General features: G+C 42.6%; 2 protein-coding genes across 2 annotated transcripts in view; one reads left to right on the forward strand and one right to left on the reverse strand.

The window, feature by feature from the left end:
• LOC128364612 (protein MAK16 homolog) overlaps positions 1 to 2,661 on the forward strand; it is a 6,835-nt gene extending 4,174 nt beyond the window's left edge. The window contains exons 6-9 of the mRNA XM_053325178.1: positions 471 to 545; positions 707 to 829; positions 933 to 998; positions 2,200 to 2,661. Of these exons, the coding sequence (XP_053181153.1) occupies positions 471 to 545; positions 707 to 829; positions 933 to 998; positions 2,200 to 2,421 (486 nt within the window). The 3' untranslated portion in view covers positions 2,422 to 2,661. The remainder of the gene's footprint in view (positions 1 to 470; positions 546 to 706; positions 830 to 932; positions 999 to 2,199) is intronic.
• A 13,766-nt stretch (positions 2,662 to 16,427) lies between these two features.
• The window catches only part of LOC128364617 (ras-related protein Rab-14-like), a 7,213-nt gene continuing 3,640 nt past the window's right edge, over positions 16,428 to 20,000 (reverse strand). The window contains exons 6-8 of the mRNA XM_053325182.1: positions 19,397 to 19,484; positions 17,572 to 17,602; positions 16,428 to 17,209 (exon numbers count right to left, since the gene is read on the reverse strand). Coding sequence (XP_053181157.1) covers positions 17,032 to 17,209; positions 17,572 to 17,602; positions 19,397 to 19,484 — 297 coding nt within the window. The 3' untranslated portion in view covers positions 16,428 to 17,031. The remainder of the gene's footprint in view (positions 17,210 to 17,571; positions 17,603 to 19,396; positions 19,485 to 20,000) is intronic.

Genomic DNA, 20,000 nt, shown 5'->3' on the forward strand with positions numbered 1-20,000 from the left:
GAGTGAATGATGTCAAACCAACTGTATAACATACAGACTAATATCCCTCATGTGCCTCAAGGATTATTTTTAAATATATATTTTGGCCAATTAAAAAATTGCATCTATCCCTAAAAGCTCTTTCTCTCCTAAGCGCTCCTCTCGCGATCCGCGCACCAATGTTGACAGGATCTTCTAAGAATGGGCAGGTCATTTTCTGAGAGAGCTGATTGGTCAGGAGGTGGTGCTTTTGTACTCATTGATCTCTTATCCAGAACATAACCTGCTCCGGAGCAGGTTAGCCGTTCAGCATAAGTTACCATGGTGATTTACCCCGGTAAGAAGTGAACCAGCTTCGTAGTACGGAAAACCCAGAGTTAACCCTGAAGTTACCTCGATAAGAGAAAATCCAGCTTCGTAGTACAGGCCTCTGGTGATTATATGTGATCAGCTGTTTTATAACCTGCTGATGTCTGTTCTGTGTGTTTTAGGAGAAAGCTCTGATCGCTGCTCAGCTGGATAACGCCATCGAGAAGGAACTGCTGGAGAGACTGAAACAGGGAACGGTACGAAGCTACAGACTCTCTGCTGCTGTTTGAGAAGACGACAGTGTGACAAGTCTGAAGTCAAGATGAGGCTAAAAACAGTAGGTTTTAATCAAATCTGTGCGTGTGTGTGTGTGTGTGTGTGTGTGTGTGTGTGTGTGTGTGTGTGTGTGTGTTTTCAGTACGGAGACATCTATAACTTCCCGGTCCACGCCTTCGATCGAGCTCTGGAGAAACAGGACGAAGACGAGAGCGAGGAGGAGTCCGAGGGCGAGGAGGAGGAAGAGGAGGAGGAAGATGACGAGGTGATGAAGGAGCTTTTTTTTATTTATTGTGTTTGCTGCTTTTTTTATTTCCACATGTTGAACATCTGTATTCTGAACGTCTGTACTGGTTTCCTGTCTGCAGGACGTCGGGAAGAGAGAGTTTGTAGCAGAAGACGAAGTAGACGAGAGCGACCTGGACGACTTCGAGGTAAAAATACGAACCTGACTCCCTTCTTACAGCGTGGAGTAGATTAAATTAGGGCTGTCAAACGATTTTTTATTTTTAATCGAGATTAATCGCAGAATTTCCATAGTTAATCACGATTAATGGCGTTTTGAATTGCATGTTTAAAATCCTGTTATTTTCCATTTGAAGGCAGTTTTAAGCCCATAATGTAAAGCATTTCTTACCAGAGTGTCTTAACTGGGAATCAATCACGGCTCTGCTGCGACTCCCACACTCCAAAATGGTCCTTTGGTGGAGCTGAGGCTGGCTTGGCTGCACCTGGGTGTTTAGCGTGGAGGTGCTAACTCAAACTCCACGTACTCCGGTGGTAGTTAAACTCCGTTTGACACAGGTTGCATTTTACTTTTGACTTGAACCCTCCTGTTGTCCTTGAGTCAAGGAAGGAAGGAAGGAAGGGAGGGAGGAAGGAAGGAAAGGAGGGAGGAAGGGAGGAAAGGAAAGAAGGAAGGAAAGGAGGGAGGAAGGTGGGAAAGGAAAGAAGGTAGGAGGGAAAGAAAGAAGAGGAAGGAAATGAAATGAAGGGAGGAAGATGGAAGGAAAGGAGGGAGGAAGGAAGGGAGGAAAGGAAAGAAGGAAGAGAAGAAGGAAGGTAGGAGGGAGGGAGAAAGGAAAAGAGGGGAGGGAAGGAAAGAAGGAGAGAGGAAGGAAGGAAAGGAGAGAGAAAGGAAAGAAGGAGGGAGGAAGGAAGGAAGGAAGGAAGGAAAGGAGAGAGGAAGGAAAGAAAGGACGGAGGAAGTACAGTCGGAAGGAAGGAAGGGAGGAAAGAAGAATAAGACGGGGTCAATTTGACCCGGGAGGACGACACAAAAGTTAAACAAGCCGTTCAAAAGTCCAGTAGCTCTCTTACTTTCCATCAGCGCGGTAGGTTTACTGCAGGAGGCCACTTCAAAGCATAGCGCTACAGCTAGAGGAGCCGTCTACGGGGGAGTAGAAGGGACAAAAAGGCTTGACACATTAAAATGAGATTTTAAAACATTAATGTGTTATGGATTGCATTAATCTAATCGCGATTAACGCGTTAACGCTGACAGCCCTATATTAAATACAACAAACCTGCCTCACTTCTTACAGCGTGGAGTAGATTAAAAACAAGGCTCAGAGTTTATTTTGCTGTTTGGTTCATTTTAAAGTTTTCTTGACCATTTTTCGTCTCTTTTCTCAGGAAATGAACAAACTGAGGACGAGCAGCGACGAGGAAGAGGAGGATGAAGAGGAGGAGTCCAGTGAGGATGAGGAGGAGATGGAGGTGGAGACGAAGGCCTCCAGGTCTAAAGGCAAATCTCCCGCCAACGGCTCGGCGGCGAGGAAGAAGCGAGCGTACGTTGAGATCGAGTACGAGCAGGAGACGGAGCCCGCCTCCAAGAGCAGGGCGGCGACGTCGTGATGTCACAGCCCGCGCCGGCCAATCAGAACTGTGAGCTGTGATGATGTCAGCGGACTCGGGATGACATCATCACAGGGTTTCTGTTGAACGTCACACCGGAGGAAAGTTGTGACCTGAAACTCAGAACGGAGACTTTACAACTGTTTATTTCTGTTATTGAATATTAAACTTTAAAGGAGCAGTTCACTGTGTTTCAGGCTGGTTTTAAAGCAGCAGCTGTAATTTATTCCTCCTGTTTATATTAAAGATGTCTTCAGTATAAACAGGAGGAATCATCTCGTAACTCTTCATATGAATATCTGACTGCTGCTTTAAAACACTTCTAACGTCATGAACTGGTCCTTTCAACACACTGCTCTACTATGATTTCTGTTATATGTTAAATATGAAGCCTTAAATATTACAACATTAAAAAGCAACAGATTATGATGTGAATAAATCAACTTTGGAGTAAAAAAAAACAACTTTATAATTTGTTTTATGATAATGTTTGGAGATGAAAAACGTTTGTGTCTTTAAGTAAAAAAAAAAATAGTGTCACATGACTTTAGTGTCATTTTTTTTAGGATTGGTCTAAGTCCATTGAAATGTGTTTTAGTCTCGTTATGAGTCTACGTGTTGAGATACATTAGAGCAGAGGAGTCAAACTCATTTTCATTCAAGGGCCACATACAGTCCAATTTGATCACATATTTACACTGTGGGACTTCTGATCAATAATAATCAGTCATTTGGGTAAAAGGTAGAACAGCTAGAACAAAATAACATCATTTATTGTAATTCAGCCTTTAAAAGCAGGAAAAGACTCTTCTGCCGTATCATGATTTTACGATAAAACTAAACTAGTCAGTTAATCTTAAGGAGGCGGGAGATAATGCGGGACGCTGAGGCTCCGCCCCCAAATATCTAGAGAAAGTTAAACATATTAAATATAAATTAATTCGATAATACTAAATAATTATGAAATAAAAAGTATTTACTTGTAAAATGCGCCTGTTAGTCTCTCAGCATTCATTATAAATTGATTCCAAATCGTATTTTATTAATTTCTTTATGTACTTCCTGTTTGCGGGCGCCAACCTCAAACCACATGACCTGAAGCTGCTCTCTGATTGGCTCCCTTCAGTTTCCCCGCGAGGCGCCACGGACACGCCCACTTTGATTGGCAGCGAATTGTTGTTGTTTCATGTTTTGTTTAATCTACTGTGATTGGACACTTCCGGTTGTCATTCACGCCGTCCCGCCAGCTGTAGTTTCAGGAGATGACGTTAAAGTGGAGCCGCGGAAATTTAAGAAGATTATTATTTGGTTATTTCTTTACAAAAACTTAATTTCACAAGACTTAAACTAGAAGACAGAGAGAGGATGAAGCAGTTTGGACCGGACCGGAACTGAGACCCGGAGCTTCTCCCGCTGCTGCTAAGCTAGCCGGATGCTAGCCGGATGCAGTGTGAGTTATTCCTTTTATTGCTTTCTATGTTTGCTCATTTAAAGTGTCAGCACTGAAACAATGAGGGCAACGAGACTTAAAACATCTCTCTGAAAAATGCAAACACTAAAGTAGCTTCAGCCATCAGGACAATAGCATGAAACTAAGTTGTTTTTAGCAGACTTAGCATTGATGAGCTATTTCTGCAGCTGTTTCATCCTGTTAATAATATTGTAAAGTGTTAAAAAGACTTTATAAAAGACATAAATATGAAGTGTAAAGGATTAAAATGGAGGATAAGAAATGATGGAAGTAATTTTGACTATTACAGTTAATTTGAGGAACATCTCATTATTAAAATAAGAAGTTAAATAAGTTATGTTTAATCACAGCAGTGTATAGTGATTAATGCGCCATCTAGTGTCCTGTTCAGGTATTGCAACAACTAACAGATTACAGTGAAATCAGGACTGAAGACCAGTGGCGGAGTGGCCGTCGGGACGATCGGGAGTTTTCCCGGTGGGCCGGTCGGCCACCGAGGTCAGGTGGACCAGCCCACATTTAATGTGAGCGGCCGCGATACGTGTGAAAGCCGGCCCTATATTTTATAGGGCCGATATTACTACTCCAAGGCTCTACCCTCCGCGAAAATCTCCAAGGCTATACTATTTACTAAATGACAGGCCCAACCAGTATTTATACCACTTGCTTACACTGTCTATCTCATTCATGGTGACTCTGTACACACTCTGATCTCTCCCATCAATGTACTCATTTTTGTGTAGCCTATCTTAATTTAATTAATTATTCAGGCCTTACGAAGCTTTCATGGTCATAAATAATACAAAAACGAACTGCAGTTTCATTTCTTTGCTTGTTCTTGAATTAACGTAGAATGGCGCAAAGACTCCTGGGATTGCAGGTCAAGTCTGGCATCACCCTAAAGATACCAGACAGACAGAGAAAGCAACCAAGTTAACGTGATCGCTTGCATTGTTGTGGCATCATGGAAGGCAAGAAGAGAAAGGAGAAAGGAGGCGCTGAAAAGGACAGAATAAAAAAGAAGCGGATGCTGGAGAGGGATGCATCTAAGTGCTCAAAAATAACGGATTTATTCCGAAGTCAGGCATCAACAAGTAGTGCAGGTAAATTGCCAGAAAAACAGTTAGTCGGAGCTCAATCATTGACGTTTTTGCTAGGCGGAGGATAGCACAAGCTAGATAAATGTGTATGGTATATTTCAGACGAATTAATGACTTAGCCAATAACAAAATGCATAAGTTCATTAGTGAAATATGATAGGGAAATGTAATGATTGCAACATATGGAGAATGATAAATTATTTCAGAAAGACATGCTGTGTTGGTGTAAGGGTTAGGGTTAGGGGGGTATTTATTTATTAATAAAAAATATAATATGGTTTTTAACTACTATATCAACTCACACTTGCCCCATGTTACCAACAACAATGTGTTGGAATTTACAGTGTATGTAGGCTAAATGAAAGCAGAAATATTCAGCACTGACATGACGCTTGACAGCCGGTAACTTGACAGCAGCGGATCCATGGTAACCATGGTAACCATACAAACAAAGAAAAATAAGTTACACCCCCGGGAAATTTCGAGGCGTGTCATTGGACAATAACTGCAACGACGTCATACGGTGTGGATCGTATAAATACACGTAATCTCCCCTTGACGTTAAAATAGGCTGCTTCATCTACAGAAAACACAGCCTCTAGCAGTAACTGTACTACTCAGTGTCACAGTGCGCATGCGCAAAACAAGCTGTCAGTTTTCCAGCTTTTCACAAGCAAAACGGGACAGATTAGGCACGGATTTAAGACCAAAACAGTAGAACTAAAGTATTGTATAATTGAACACACTGCCAAAATTAATATTATATTAATTATTTTTAATGAAGGGCTTGGGCATGCACTGCATTTATAGCTTATTATGACCGCTCGCCCATGATATATATATATATATATATATATATATATATATATAAATGATTATATATAAATATAAATAATTTATTCATATGCAACTCATTTTTATACATCATTTATGTATATATATTATTATATATATATATAACAATTATTATATATAAATATTATATAAATAATTTATTCATATGCAACTCATTTTTATACATCATTTATGTAATTGTGTTGCATTTAACCATGTAGTGGTAATACTGCTTCTATTTTACATCATTTTAACCAGTCATAGAGGAAGATGATCTGTCGTCAGTCAGTGCAAGGGAGAGTGAAGCCTTAGGGTCCGGGATGGAAACAGAAACTGATGAGGAGAGGGATGTTGAGAGCACAGAGGCTGGAGCAGCTGAAGAGGAGACTGAAAGTGTTAAAGTTGGACCAGCTGTGGTGGAAATTGAGCGTGTAGAGGCTGGACCTGCTGAAGAGGAGACTCAAATCAATTATTTTGCCCGTCCCAATTCTAAAGATCTCATTTTATTTTTTCACTATCACCCCCAACAAACCTCAAGAAGAACCTTACCCAATATTTTTAATAGTAGGGATGGAATCAACCGCAAGTGGTTGAGTTACTGTGAAGAGAGCCATGCTCTCTTCTGCACCGTTTGCCTGGCATTTTCAAAGCCCTCTGCTTTTGATGGCCCTTTTGTAAGAGGAGGCATGCAATCCTGGAAGCATGTGCATCAGAGGATTGAGGAGCATGAAAGGAGTAATATCCATCGGTACTGTGCAGAGGCTTACTTTTTGAAAGCACATCATGGAGACATTGAGAGCCGATTAAGGGGGAACCAGCTCTCCCTGCATCAAGAGCGAGTAAAAAGGAAACGGCAGGTGATGGATCGTGTCGTCAATGTTGTTAAGGTAATAGGAAAACGGGGTCTTAGCTACCGGGGCTCAGAATTCGAAGCTGCCTACACTTTGGAAGACCGAAGCATAGACCACGGTAACTTCCTTGAAATGGTCATGCTCCTGAGTCTGTATGACCCTTGCCTGCAACAACATCTGTCGGAATGTGTTGATAAGAGTAAAAAACAGCATGAAGCTGGGGCAAGAGGCAGAGGCTCATTGGTCACTCTTCTATCGAAAGACACTATCAACAAGGTTGTAAAAGTGATCCGTCAGCTGATCAGGGAGAAAATTGCCAGTGAGGTCAGAGAAGCCAAAATGTTTTCTGTCCAGATTGACACCACGCAAGATATCACCACCAAGGACCAGTGCTCTGTGATTCTCAGATATGTCACAGATGTGGTCCATGAGAAGTTGGTCGCTCTGGTTGATTGCGAGGCCTCTACTGGGCAGGATTTTCTCAACCTCCTGAAAGACACACTAGCAACCCTTGATCTTGATGTGTCATGTTGTGTAGGGAGTGCTACAGATGGGGCAGCCAATATGCAGGGCACTTACAAAGGCTTCTCTGCCTTTCTGTCAGAGGCGTCCCCCAACCAAATCCACGTCTGGTGCTATGCACATGTCCTTAACCTGGTTTTAGCAGACACAACAGGCAGTGTTATTCAGAGTGCATCGCTTTTCTCTCTCCTGAATGACATTGCTGTCTTCATAAGGGATTCGTACAAACGAATGAAAATGTGGGAAAAAACCAGCACAGAAAAGCGGCACCGAAGACTCTCTCCAATAGGACAGACACGTTGGTGGGCTAAAGATGCTGCTCTGACAAAGGTGTTCGGGTGTTTTGGAAGGCCTGACAGCGCCATGTATGTAGATTTAGTCTTGACTCTTCTAGCAGTTCAACTAGAACCAACAATGAAGCCTACTGCTAGAGTCAAGGCCAAAGGATACATGGAGGGTCTCCTAAAATATGAGACAATTCTCACAGCCCAAGTCTTTCTCAGGATTTTTGAGCACACATCACCCCTGTCCAAATACCTTCAGACAAGTGGGATGGATCTCCTGACCGCACACCGCCTGGTAGTGGGAACAGAGGATGTGCTGAAGAGGTGTGTGCGAGACTTCAGTGGCATTAAAGAAGCTGCAGACCAGTTTGTGGAGTGGGCCAATGGTGAGCTGCTGGAGAAGGACTGTGAGATGGAGGTGGAGGTAGCACTACCTGAAAAACGGGAAAAGAAAAAGAAGATCATGCCAGGAGAGCTGGCAGAAGATGAGCCATTAACAGCAGCTGAGAGGGACTTTGAGGTGACCATTCATAATGTCATTATGGACACTGTCACACAAAGTATCCATGAGCGCTTTGCTGTGAGTGGAAAGCTTTGCTCAGATTTTGCCTGCCTGGACCCAAAAAACTTCCCTGACGTTAGAGATAAGGGACTTCCAGGATCTGCAATGCAAAACCTCAGTAAATGTTTACTGAAATTTGATGACAGAGCCACTACTGGTACCTTACAGGCTGAGCTGACAAGCCTCGCCACACAGTGGGAAAGACTAAAGCTGTCCCCCCTAGAGGAGTACAATGTGCGGACCTCAGGAGAAGATGATTCACCTGAAGGCACAGAGGATGGTGATGAAGAAGAACCATGCGATGAGGAAGGGCCAGAATTGGTCAGTGTTAAGTGTTGTATGTGTAAGAATTGTGCCATTTGTGTTTACCTTATCCTGGCACAATACAATTTACTGACAAACTCTTACCATGTACTTGGACTGGCCTACAAGTTTCTTCTGACAATATCAACTACTCAAGTGGCCTGTGAGAGAAGTTTTTCTACACTAAAATTTGTGAAGAATAGACTTAGGTGCACTATCACCCAGGAGCACTTGGAAGCCTTTATGCTCATGGCCACAGAAAAAAGCATCCTCATGTCCTTGGACACTGATGGGGTGATCAACAAGGTTGCCGAGACCAGTGACCTTCTGAGACGACAGCTAATGTTTTAAGGTAGGACATGTTTCATTTGTTGAATTGTTGAATCTTGAATCTTGAGATGTTTTGTTTTCATTACAATGTAACTTGACCAAAGTATCCATTCATTATGCTGACCTATTCTATTGGTACTGCTCATGTTTTTCAGGCCAAGACTCCTATTTCCCTTCCCCTAACCCTAACCTCCATCTCAGAAGAAGGACAGAAAGAACACTTATCTCTGTATATACTCAGATGTCTATAGTTTACTATAAACCTATAGGCTACTCAAAATTCCTGATTAATGGTCTGTGGAACTCTTTGGAACTGTCTATATGTATATATTTTAATAGTTCTCTACAAACTTATTCAATGTACCTGGTTTTCCAGTTATTTTATTACCTGTATGTTTAATAGGTTGGCATTGTCTATACTTCTTTTTCTAAACTTAATCAGACAACTATTCGAAACTTAATCAGACAACTATTGGAGTCGACCTGATAATAGTAGTTGTATCATAATATTTTGATGTTATATTTCAGCATCTGTTTATTAATAGAAAACCCATAAAAGCTTTAAACCTACACTTTATTGTCAATATTGTGCATTTGTGTAGTGTCATCTAGTGGTCAATATAGATTTTGTATTTTAAAGTGACATAAATGTTGTTTGTGTTGTTGATATGTGGGAGAAACGGGGGGGGGGGGGGGGGGGGGGGGGCTGGTGGTGGGCCGGTGGTGGGCTGGGCCGGTCAGATTCTCCCGGTGGCTTTTAGTGCTCCACTCCGCCCCTGCTGAAGACAATAACTAAAATATAGGTGGTGGTGTCTCTTTTTATGCATTTTACCTTACTGATAAATCTGCTTTAACTGCTGGTATCATTAGGTGATGTGAATGAAATGGGCATTTTATCATGACTAATTATAATGTTTTATTCTTTTCTCTGTGGGTCTGAGGTCTGAGATAGTGTGTTGTGCTGTTTTTAGATTGGTTTTCCTTAGGGCTGTCAGCGTTAACGCGTTAATCGCGATTAGATTAATGCAATCCATAATGCGTTAATTTTTTTTAATGGCATTTTAATGTTGCAAGCCTTTTTGTCCCTTCTACTCCCCCGTAGACGGCTCCTCTAGCTGTAGCGCTATGCTTTGAAGTGGCCTCCTGCAGTAAACCTACCGCGCTGATGGAAAGTAAGAGAGCTACTGGACTTTTGAACGGCTTGTTTAACTTTAAAACACTTCCAGACGCTTCAGTTGACAAGTCAAAAGTAAAATGCAACCTGTGTCAAACGGAGTTTAACTACCACCGGAGTACGTGGAGTTTGAGTTAGCACCTCCACGCTAAACACCCAGGTGCAGCCAAGCCAGCCTCAGCTCCACCAAAGGACCATTTTGGAGTGTGGGAGTCGCAGCAGAGCCGTGATTGATTCCCAGTTAAGACACTCTGGTAAGAAATGCTTTACATTATGGGCTTAAAACTGCCTTCAAATGGAAAATAACAGGATTTTAAACATGCAATTCAAAATGCGATTAATTATGGAAATTCTGCGATTAATCTCGATTTAAAAAATTAAACCGTTGACAGCCCTAGTTTTCCTTTCTTATTTTTATTATTTTGCTGTGGTATGAAGTGATGCTACGGCTTGTTTGACACTAACCCTTGATATCTAGTCTCACATCATGATAACATATTTCCCAGCCCTGTTTATAACCATCCAGCAGCTGAGTCACTGGTTCGATTCTGTTAAGGGACCATTGCTGCAGGTCATCCCTCGCTCCGTTTCTACTCAAATAAAGGAGAAAAAAACCCAAATTAAGTCTAACCCCCCCCCCCCACCCCACCCCACCCCAAATAAACAGACCATTCAGACAAACTTGCCGCCGAGCCGTCAGAGTATATACAGTATATATACTTTATTTACAAATTACTGAATCCCCATGGTCGTACAATGAGAGGTACAGCTCGAAGAAAATCATTACAGATTTAGAATATAAATAGTCAACAAATCATAAAGAAGCACATTTGTTACTTTTAGCAGACAGAAAAAAAAAATCAACAAACATTACAGGAAAAAAAAAAGAAAAAGAAAGAAACGATGGTCAGAGCACATTACAGCCAGCCGGGGGAGGGGGGACCGGTGGGGGTCTTTTCAGCCTGATCACAGCGCCCCCGTCAGGCCGAGCAGTGTTACGATTAAATCTTCAAGCATTTATCGTTTAATTAATTTAGTTTTTTGTCGTTGCAAGAATTGTGAATTTCACTATTTTGTCCACTAGGGGGCGACGACACCGCCTCTCCTTTTGAGTATTTCTCTTTAAATTTTAATGCTTGTGTGCTTTTATTTTGGCGGAGGGGAAACTTTAAGGCGGCGCTCACAATAAAACTGAATCCTTGTTGATTTTTCTTTTTTTTTTTTTACTTTTTTTGGTCCCTAGAAACGTATTAAAATATTTATTGAGTAAAGTTTAAAGAAATAAAAAGACCCCTCCTCCCCACCCCCCAACTGGCCAATGCAGTGTGCAGGTTAATAGGTGTTGAAAAAAAGCAACAGGATGTTTCTCCAAAAAAAAAAAAAACCCTTCAGTTTTGTGTATTTGTACAGTGAGGGGGGGGCTTCATTCATAAAATCAAGCATCACAGTTGAAGAAGAAGGCTGCTGTCCACCAATCAGAGGACAACGAAAGAAGTAAAAGCAGCTCTGATCTCTCCCTGTCCAGACAGATGTGGACAGATACTCCCAGAGTGGAAACATCTGGACACACAAACAAACACAAGCAACAGGTTTTTAAACTCGGTGGAAAACTTCAGAATACTTTCCGCGCTTTGACCGGATATGTACACGAGAGAGAGAGAGAGAGAGAAAGACTCGCCGACCTGAACCTGAACCGCCGATCGATGGAAGCGAACAGGACGAGAAAACGACGTCAAAAACCAAAAAAACACCACAGAGGAGCCGGACCCTGAACCCTCGAGTCAAGGGAGGAAGGGAGGGAGGGAGGAAAGAAGAAGGAAGGAAGGGAGGGAGGAAGGAAAGGAGGGGGAAGGGGAGGAGGAAGGAAGGAAAGGGGGGAGGAGGGAAGAAAGGAAGGAAGGAAAGAAGGAGGAGGGAAGGGAAGGAAGAGGAAGGGATGAAAAAGGAAGGAAGGAGGGAAGAAAAGGAAGGGATGAAGAAGGAAGGAAAGGAAAGGAAGGGAGGAGGGAAAGGAAGAAAGGAGGGAGGAAGCAGGGAAGAAAGGAAGGGAGGCAGAAGGAAGGAAAGGAGGGATGGAGAAAGTACAGAAGGAAGGAGGAGGGAAGGAAGGGATGAAGAAGGAAGGAATGGAGGGAGGAAAGAAGGAAGGAAGGAACAGTCAAAACAGCCGGGAGGCCGACACGAAGGTTAAAAGTCACAATTTTAGATTTTTATCATAATTAATCACATTTCTGACAAACTTTCACTTTTTTAATTTTTAAGGTGGTAAAATATGTAGAATTATAAATGTACAATCAATTTCTTCATATTAATTTAAACTTCAACATTTCGATTAGAGTAATTTTTGTGGCTTCTTGGATTTTGTCGTTTTTTTTTAGAGAAGCGGAAACATTTCTCAGACTTTCCCTTCGTAGGGTTAGGGTCTGTTTTAAAGCAGTTTAACGAGCGTGGAGACGAACAGACGTCGTGTTTAACGAGCGTGGAGACGAACAGACGTCGTGTTTAACGAGCGTGGAGACGAACAGACGTCGTGTTTTTAGTGTAAATCTGAGAGAACGAGAGCAGAGTCGTATCAAGTTAAGGCTGCGATAATCAGTACTTCCTTTAAAGCAGGGGGGTCAAACTCACTTTCACTCAAGGGCCACATACACACCAATCTGATCTCATGTGGGCCGGATCGTTAAAAAGATGGAAGGAGGGAAGGAAGGAAGGAAGGAAATAAGAAGGGAAGGAAGGAAAGACAGACAAAAGGAAAGGGAAGAAAGGTAGGATGGAAGGACAGATGGGAGAAACGGAGGAAGGAAGGAATGAAGACAGGAAAACAGGAAGGTAGGAAGGACATATGGCAGGAAGGACAGAAGGAAGGAAAGGGAGGAAGGAGGAGGGAAGGAAGGAGGGAGGAGGGGATGAAGAAGGAAGGGAAGGAGGGAAGGAAGGAGGGAGGAAGGAAGGAAGAAAGGGAGGATGGACAGAAGAAAGAAGGGAAGGAAGGAAAAGAACACAGGAAGGAAAGTGGGCCGGATCGCACCCCTCGGTGGGTGGGTTCTGGCCCACGAGCCGCATGTTGGACCCCCCTGCTTTAAATGGTAACGCTGCATTAACAGAAATCACCGTGTTAAACATCACAACTCGCTGTTTACGATGTTTTTCTTCCAATTAATGCAACTTTTACGTATTCTCGAGAGCGTTAAAATAAAGTGAAGCTACATCTTTGCAGGTTTTTTTTTAATGTTTGTGTTTCGAAGCTAAAAGTTAACGCTGGAATGATTTTTTCTTTTTTTTCTTTAAAAAGGACAAAATTTGACCGACTGACCGAGTTGAACCTGACAGAGCTGGTTTATATAACGCAGAGGTCTCACTCTACGCCTCCGAATTATTTCATATTTAAAAAATGGAGCCGATAGAACGTAGAAGTTAGAAGAAAGATTGACATCGGGGGGGCAATCGAAGCTAAACGGGGTTTTTTTGTTTATTTTGTAGCACATACGTTTTGTTTTTTTTACAATATGCTCAAAATCGTAATCTCCTTTTTTAAAGGTGCAATATGTTAAAATTGTCGAGTTTATCTGCAGAAATTTGGAGTTTCCGTTACATTAGCTAACACTAAACTAGCGCTGCATCAATACAGCATCATCGTCGCTCCGTTAGCTACGAAACTAAGTAAGTAGGATTTTGGCTAAGTATGAAAACGCTGAGCTAACATTTCCTTGAATAAATTAACCCAGAAGAGGAAACGCTACTTCTTCTTCTTTTTCTTCTTCTCATGTTGGACTGAGACCGCTACAGTGACTCACTATCGCCCCCTTAAGGTACAAAGTGGTATTACAGGACAGGCTAACTAATCTCTGCAACACAACATACAGACGTCTTTGGCATCAAAACTTTTATATTATCGTCACATCCTGTTGATTATTTTAGTACATTTGGAAATGTTTTAATCTAAAATTGTTACATATTGCACCTTTAAGATATCAAATGTAGTAATTTATTGTTTTTAATGTGTTATTTATACTTTTATGCCCCCTTATTTTAGCAGAATTATGTTTAGTTTGTTACTGTAAATTAAAAATATGCATCAGTTACTAACCAGGAGAAGCTGTGACATTGAACATATGTTAACATTTATATATTTGTGTTTTAAAAATAATCATGAGAATAATTAGCAGTGACATTCTGGTTCAGTCCAATTTGTTCTTCATCATCATCATCATCATCTCCTTCAAATCAGTTGCTGCATCCCTCTTCAACTGAACTATCAATAAATACCGATGTTGCCTTCATGTCGCCGAGAAATTACAACATTACTTAAAATAGTTTTAGACTTTTAAAAATAAACGAGGTGAAGTGTGGAGTCGTGGGGATCCTGTCTACGAACGTGTGATAAAAGAGACCCGAGTCCCTTTTGAGATATTCCTTAAATATATAATCAGATGACACATCATACAAATCAGTTCATGTGAAGCATATTAAGGCTTTTTTTCTAATAATCGCATTCTTGTAAAGTAAAAAGGAGCAGAAGCGGTCATTTCCTGACTTCTCGCCGCTCATATGGGGTCGAGCTCCACAATCCTGGATTCCACAACGTCTTATAAACTCAATAAACTGCTCGGATAAATTACATTCTTGGGGTTATTTCTGCAGACTTCAGACGCAGTGACTACTTCCAGAGGCTTAGTCGTATTAACTGTGATGAGTAAACGGATCTTTAACCTGCTTCTGAGGCGACTGGACCGAATTCAAACACCAGTGAGATTATAGTGAAAAGCCTCCAGAGCTCCTTTTAGAGAGACGCAAACAACAAACAGCTTTAACAGTCGCCAAGTTTCAAAGACTCCAATCAGCATTAACAAACCCACATTAACATGGTTTAAATGCAGCAGCGAGGTCGTGATCCACATACAAACCACTGAAGGAATAAATAAACCAAACTATCAGAACTCAGAAAGCTCAGAAAAGCTCAGCACACCTGTTGAAGAGTGTCGACTGAGAATCTGTGAAACGAGGAGCTGACATGAAGTTGAGCAGAGGAAGGGATGAAAAGAATGAACGAATAACAACAGATTTCCTGAGGGAGGGGGCGGTGAGGGGGTAGATGTAGGACGTGTTGGAACAAAAATACAAAAATAAATCCAAACATTCATGTGAAGAGCGCGTGTGTCAGAGTCGATGGCAAAGATGATCTAGATGTATAGCCGAGGTTGTTCTTAATTCGACCCTGTGGTGTCGATCTGAAGGTTTGATTGAAGTCCGATTTGGAACAAGCGTGGTGTTTTGGTGAAGTATAGTCCAGAGGTGGTCTACAGGACAGTCCAACACTAAGCCTTGTACCTTTTTTATTGGTCTCTAAAGACAGGGGTGTATCATGTCTGGGATGAGGGGAGTTAAACCTTCACTTGAGTCGATCCAACAGATCTGGAGCTGTGGTACGACTATGTGGGTAGTCCAGTCTTGACAATAGGGGTTTGATCTTGGTGAAAGGGTAAATACTGTCCTCCTCCGGGTTTAGAACAGTCTGAATTAAACTGGGCCTCTGGATCTGTCCATGGCAAGGTCCAGATTTAGAACAAGGGTGATCGAATTTCAGTGCAATTGGTCTCTAAAGACAGGGGTGTATCACGTCTGGGATGAGGGGAGTTAAACCTTCACTTGAGTCGAGCCAACAGATCTGGAGCTGTGATTGATTGAGTGTAGTAGATATCTATTTTGATTTGTCCCTGGGCACATGTGGGTAGTCCAGTCTTGACAATAGGGGTTTATCTTGGTGAAAGGGTAAATACTGTCCTCCTCTGGGTTTAGAACAGTCTGAATTAAACTGGACCTCTGGATCTGTCCATGGCAAGGTTCAGATTTAGAACAAGGGTGATCGTATTTCAGTGCAATTTGGTCTCTAAAGACAGGGGTGTATCACGTCTGGGATGAGGGGAGTTAAACCTTCACTTGAGTCGAATCAACAGATCTGGAGCTGTGATGGATCGAGTGTAGTAGATATCTGGGCTTTAAAGTTGGTCCAAAATTGTGCAATACTTTGATTTGTCCCTGGGCACATGTGGGTAGTCCAGTCTTGACAGTAGGGGTTTGATCTTGGTGAAAGGGTAAATACTGTCCTCCTCCGGGTTTAGAAGAGTCTGAATTAAACTGGGCCTCTGGATCTGTCCATGGCAAGGTCCAGATTTAGAACAAGGGTGATCGAATTTCAGTGCAATGTAGTCCAGGTTTGGGCTGTTCAGGTACTTCCAAATGTAGACTACCCTTGCTCGTGTGAGGATCATGCTCCAGACTGGGCGGGGAAAAGGGTCCAGAGATTTCTGATTCTGGGCTTCTGGGACATGCCTTGGTCTGGGGTGAAGTGCAGTCCAGCGTCTATAGCGATGTCCACTTGTGAATAAAGATGATCCTGTTTTAGTGAATGAAGTCCGTATTTGGAGGCTTGGATCCGTATTTGGCCTTTTTGGCATGTGGGACAAAGGTGGTGCAAATTTGAGGCTAGAGTTTCAATCAGGCCAACAGTGTCTCAGGTGTGGAGAAGAAAGGTCTGGGGATTCTCTAGTCTTCCTGTAGTGGCTGGAATAGTCAGGATTGGCCTAGGTTTGGGCCAGGAATGCGGGCTAAAGGTGTTCATGGTTGGGTTCTGGTACTGTCCATTGCTAGATTTGGAACTGGGGTGAACTGAATTTGGTGAAGTCCAGATTTGGGCTGTAGGCTGGTCCAAATTGGACTACCTTAATTTGTCTCTGGGGACATGTGGGTGTAGTCCCAAACTTATATAATTATTGCTTGAGCCGGGCCAACGGTGGTCCAGAGTAGTCAAGTCTTGGTGGGATGACAGCTGTCCTGTTGCTGTTTCGAATGGTCTGGATTGGCCGACGTTTGGGCCAAGTGGGCGGGGATATAGGCTGATGGTGGTCTGGATAGTGGACTAGTGAGTGAGCTGGAATGAGACCACAGATGTTTGGATAGTTGAAGGTTTCTAGATGGGTCTGTGGGTGTCTGAGGTCTGGATTTGACCACAGGTGGTTGGACTGGATCACTGCATTAAATCGATGTAATCCTGCTAAATCCTGTTGGACACACTCTGGATAGAAGAAGCATATTAGTGCCAGGCGGAGAGGGGTTCTGTGTGAATCTGTCTGTGTCTCTGTCCGTCCGTCTGTCTGTCGGGTCTGTAGTTTCTGTCTGTGGTTAGCAGCTGCAGCCTTCTTTGGCCGGCTGGCTGTCGGCGTTGAGGCGGCCTCCCTGCGGCGCCGATGGCTTGTGCTGGACTCCTGACTCGGCAGCATTCAGGTCCAGACTGCCGTCCTGGATGTTCTGGTAAATCCTCTTTGCTGCCTCAAGGAAGGCCTCCTCCACATTCTCCCCTCTGGAGGATGGAGGAAGGGAGCAAAATTAATCAAAACACAAATAAATAAATCAAGTTGGTAAAGATTTAAGATTCAAGATTTATCGTCTCAGAAAAGAAGTTTAAACTGAATTCTTAATTAGATTTTCCCTCCATCTATGAAATAATAGAGTCCAGAAGTCTGTGGACACTCTGGCCTGAAGCTTTGGGTTGTTAACTTTCAGTGAAGGTGAACCTTAAAGCAACAGCGTAACATGATGATGTAATAGACAGTAACTTTGTGCTCATGGTGTTCCCAGTTTGGCCTGCAAAGAATCCTGACCTCAACCCCATCTATCTAACACCTTTGGGAAGATAAGAGTTAAGAGAGTTTGTGTACTTACGTTTTAGCGCTGGCCTCTAGAAACAGCAAACCTGACCAACAACAGAAGCAGAGATCACAACCAGTCAGCCACGTTTCAGGTTTAGACAGACAGTAAACGCTGAGATAGCTTCGGTATTCACCTCAGTGTCAGAGAGAGAACCGGGCTTTTATTCCTAATGAGCCCCGTTAACAGAAACTCAACACTTCCTCCCTGCTGTCTTGATTAATTCAATATAATGTCCATTTCCTTAAATCATATCAAATGTTCCACTTCCATGAATGAAACTCAACACTTTCTCCAGGAAGCCTTATAAGTACTGTGGGCTCCTAATGTGACAAAAATAACACCAGGAAACATGAATATCTATTAAAATAGAAATACAGTGTGAGTATAACATGACTTAACCTAAATGTACCAGATGAGCTGTCCTAGCAGGTTACATCTGTTTGTTTGTGCCGGTCTAACACAAGCAAATATTTGAGTTTCTGTCATTATTTGAATACCAGCTTTAAAGAGGATGGAAGGAAGAAAGGAAGGAAGGACAGATGGAAGGAAGGAAGGAAGGAAGGACAGAAAGAAGAAAGGGAGGAAGGACAGATGGAAGGAAGGAAGGAAGGACAGATGGAAGGAAGGACAGAAGGAAGGAAGGAAAAAAGGAAGGACAGAAGAAAGGACAGAAGGAAGAAAGGAAAAGAAGACGGGAAGGAAACTGGGCCGGATTGGACCTCTCGGCGGGCCGGGTCTGGCCCTCGGGCCGCATGTTTGACCCCCCTGCTGTACATGAAACCTGATCCACAATATGAGTGAATGTAAAAACCTTCAGGAGCATTTCTACACACACTGATCAAGTTTAGGAGCTTTCACTGAGTCTGAGTCTAACGTAGATATGCAACATAACAGCAGCGTATAAACCCAACCTCAACCCTAACTAGGGTTGCAAAATTCCGGGAATTTTCAAACTTGGAAACTTTCCATGGGAATTAACGAGAATAAACAGGAATAAACCGGGAATTTACTAAACTGAAGGTATGTTCTTATTAGGGAACTTTAAATATAGTTGTGTAAAATAATATTTTAGTATAATCCTGACTAAAACAACCAGATATCATGCAGTACAGTTGAATATCTATGCTATCTGAGACCACGCCCCCTACATGCACTGTGCTATCTGAGACCACGCCCCCTACATGCACTGTGCTATCTGAGACCACGCCCCCTACATGCACTGTGCTATCTGAGACCACGCCCCCTACATGCACTGTGCTATCTGAGACCACGCCCCCTACATGCACTGTGCTATCTGAGACCACGCCCCCTACATGCACTGTGCTATCTGAGACCACGCCCCCTACATGCACTGTGCTATCTGAGACCACGCCCCCTACATGCACTGTGCATTTTTTATGTGCATGTTGATTGGGACTTTTTTGGAGAGATTTATTTAACATTTTGAATGGGACCTTGTTTTTGTATTTTTGTATTAGGGGATGCATTTGTGTTCATTTTTGAGTAATATTTAACTCCACATTCATGTTTTTGTTCTGTTTGTTCAACTTAATCATGTTCAACTCATAAATAAATCTGTTTTAAATTGTATTATTTTGCTCATAACTCAATTTTTTTTTTTGCTTAGATATGATACCTTTCCACTAAATTACCCTCAATTGTCATAAATTCCCACAATTCCCATGAAAAGTTTCCAATTTGGAATATTTCCAAAATTCCCCAGCTTAACTTCCCATGGAAATTTACCGGAAACTTACCGGTAATTTTCCACCCCTTTGCAACCCTAACCCTAACAAAACAAGACAAAGCATAATATGGTTGTAGAAACCCTTCTCACCGTTCTCCTCAGCAAACTGTTTGGCCTCCTCGTACGTCACGTCTCTCTGAGCCTCCAGGTCGGCCTTGTTACCGATCAGGATGATCACCTGCACACACACACACACACACACACACACACACACACACACACACACACACACACACACACACACACACACACACACACACACACACACACACACACACACACACACACACACGCGCGCGCGCACGCACACACACACACACACACACACACACGGAGAATTAAACCAGACTGGACTTTAAAGTTTAGAGTCCAGCTCCCACAGAGGATGAACCGTCTGGGGGTCTGTTCTAAACCTGCATCCTTTCCTACTACTCCTCCTTCCTTTCCTTCCTCCCTTCCTTCTTTCCTTTCCTCCTCCTCTACTAAGTATGTAGTGTGTTTAACTGTGTAGTGATTTAGAGTATGTGAGAAGATGTTTTGACTGTTCCTTCCTTCTTTTCTTCCTTCCTTTTCTTCCTTCCTTCCTTTCTTTCCTTCCTTCCTTCACCCCCCTTTCTTCCTTCCTTCTCTCCTCTTTCCTTCCTTCCTTTCTTTCTTTCCTGCCCCTTACCTTACTCCTCTCCTTTCCTTCCTT

This window comes from Scomber japonicus, chromosome 9 (assembly GCF_027409825.1).
Source record: "Scomber japonicus isolate fScoJap1 chromosome 9, fScoJap1.pri, whole genome shotgun sequence".
NCBI classification, from domain to species: domain Eukaryota; kingdom Metazoa; phylum Chordata; class Actinopteri; order Scombriformes; family Scombridae; genus Scomber; species Scomber japonicus.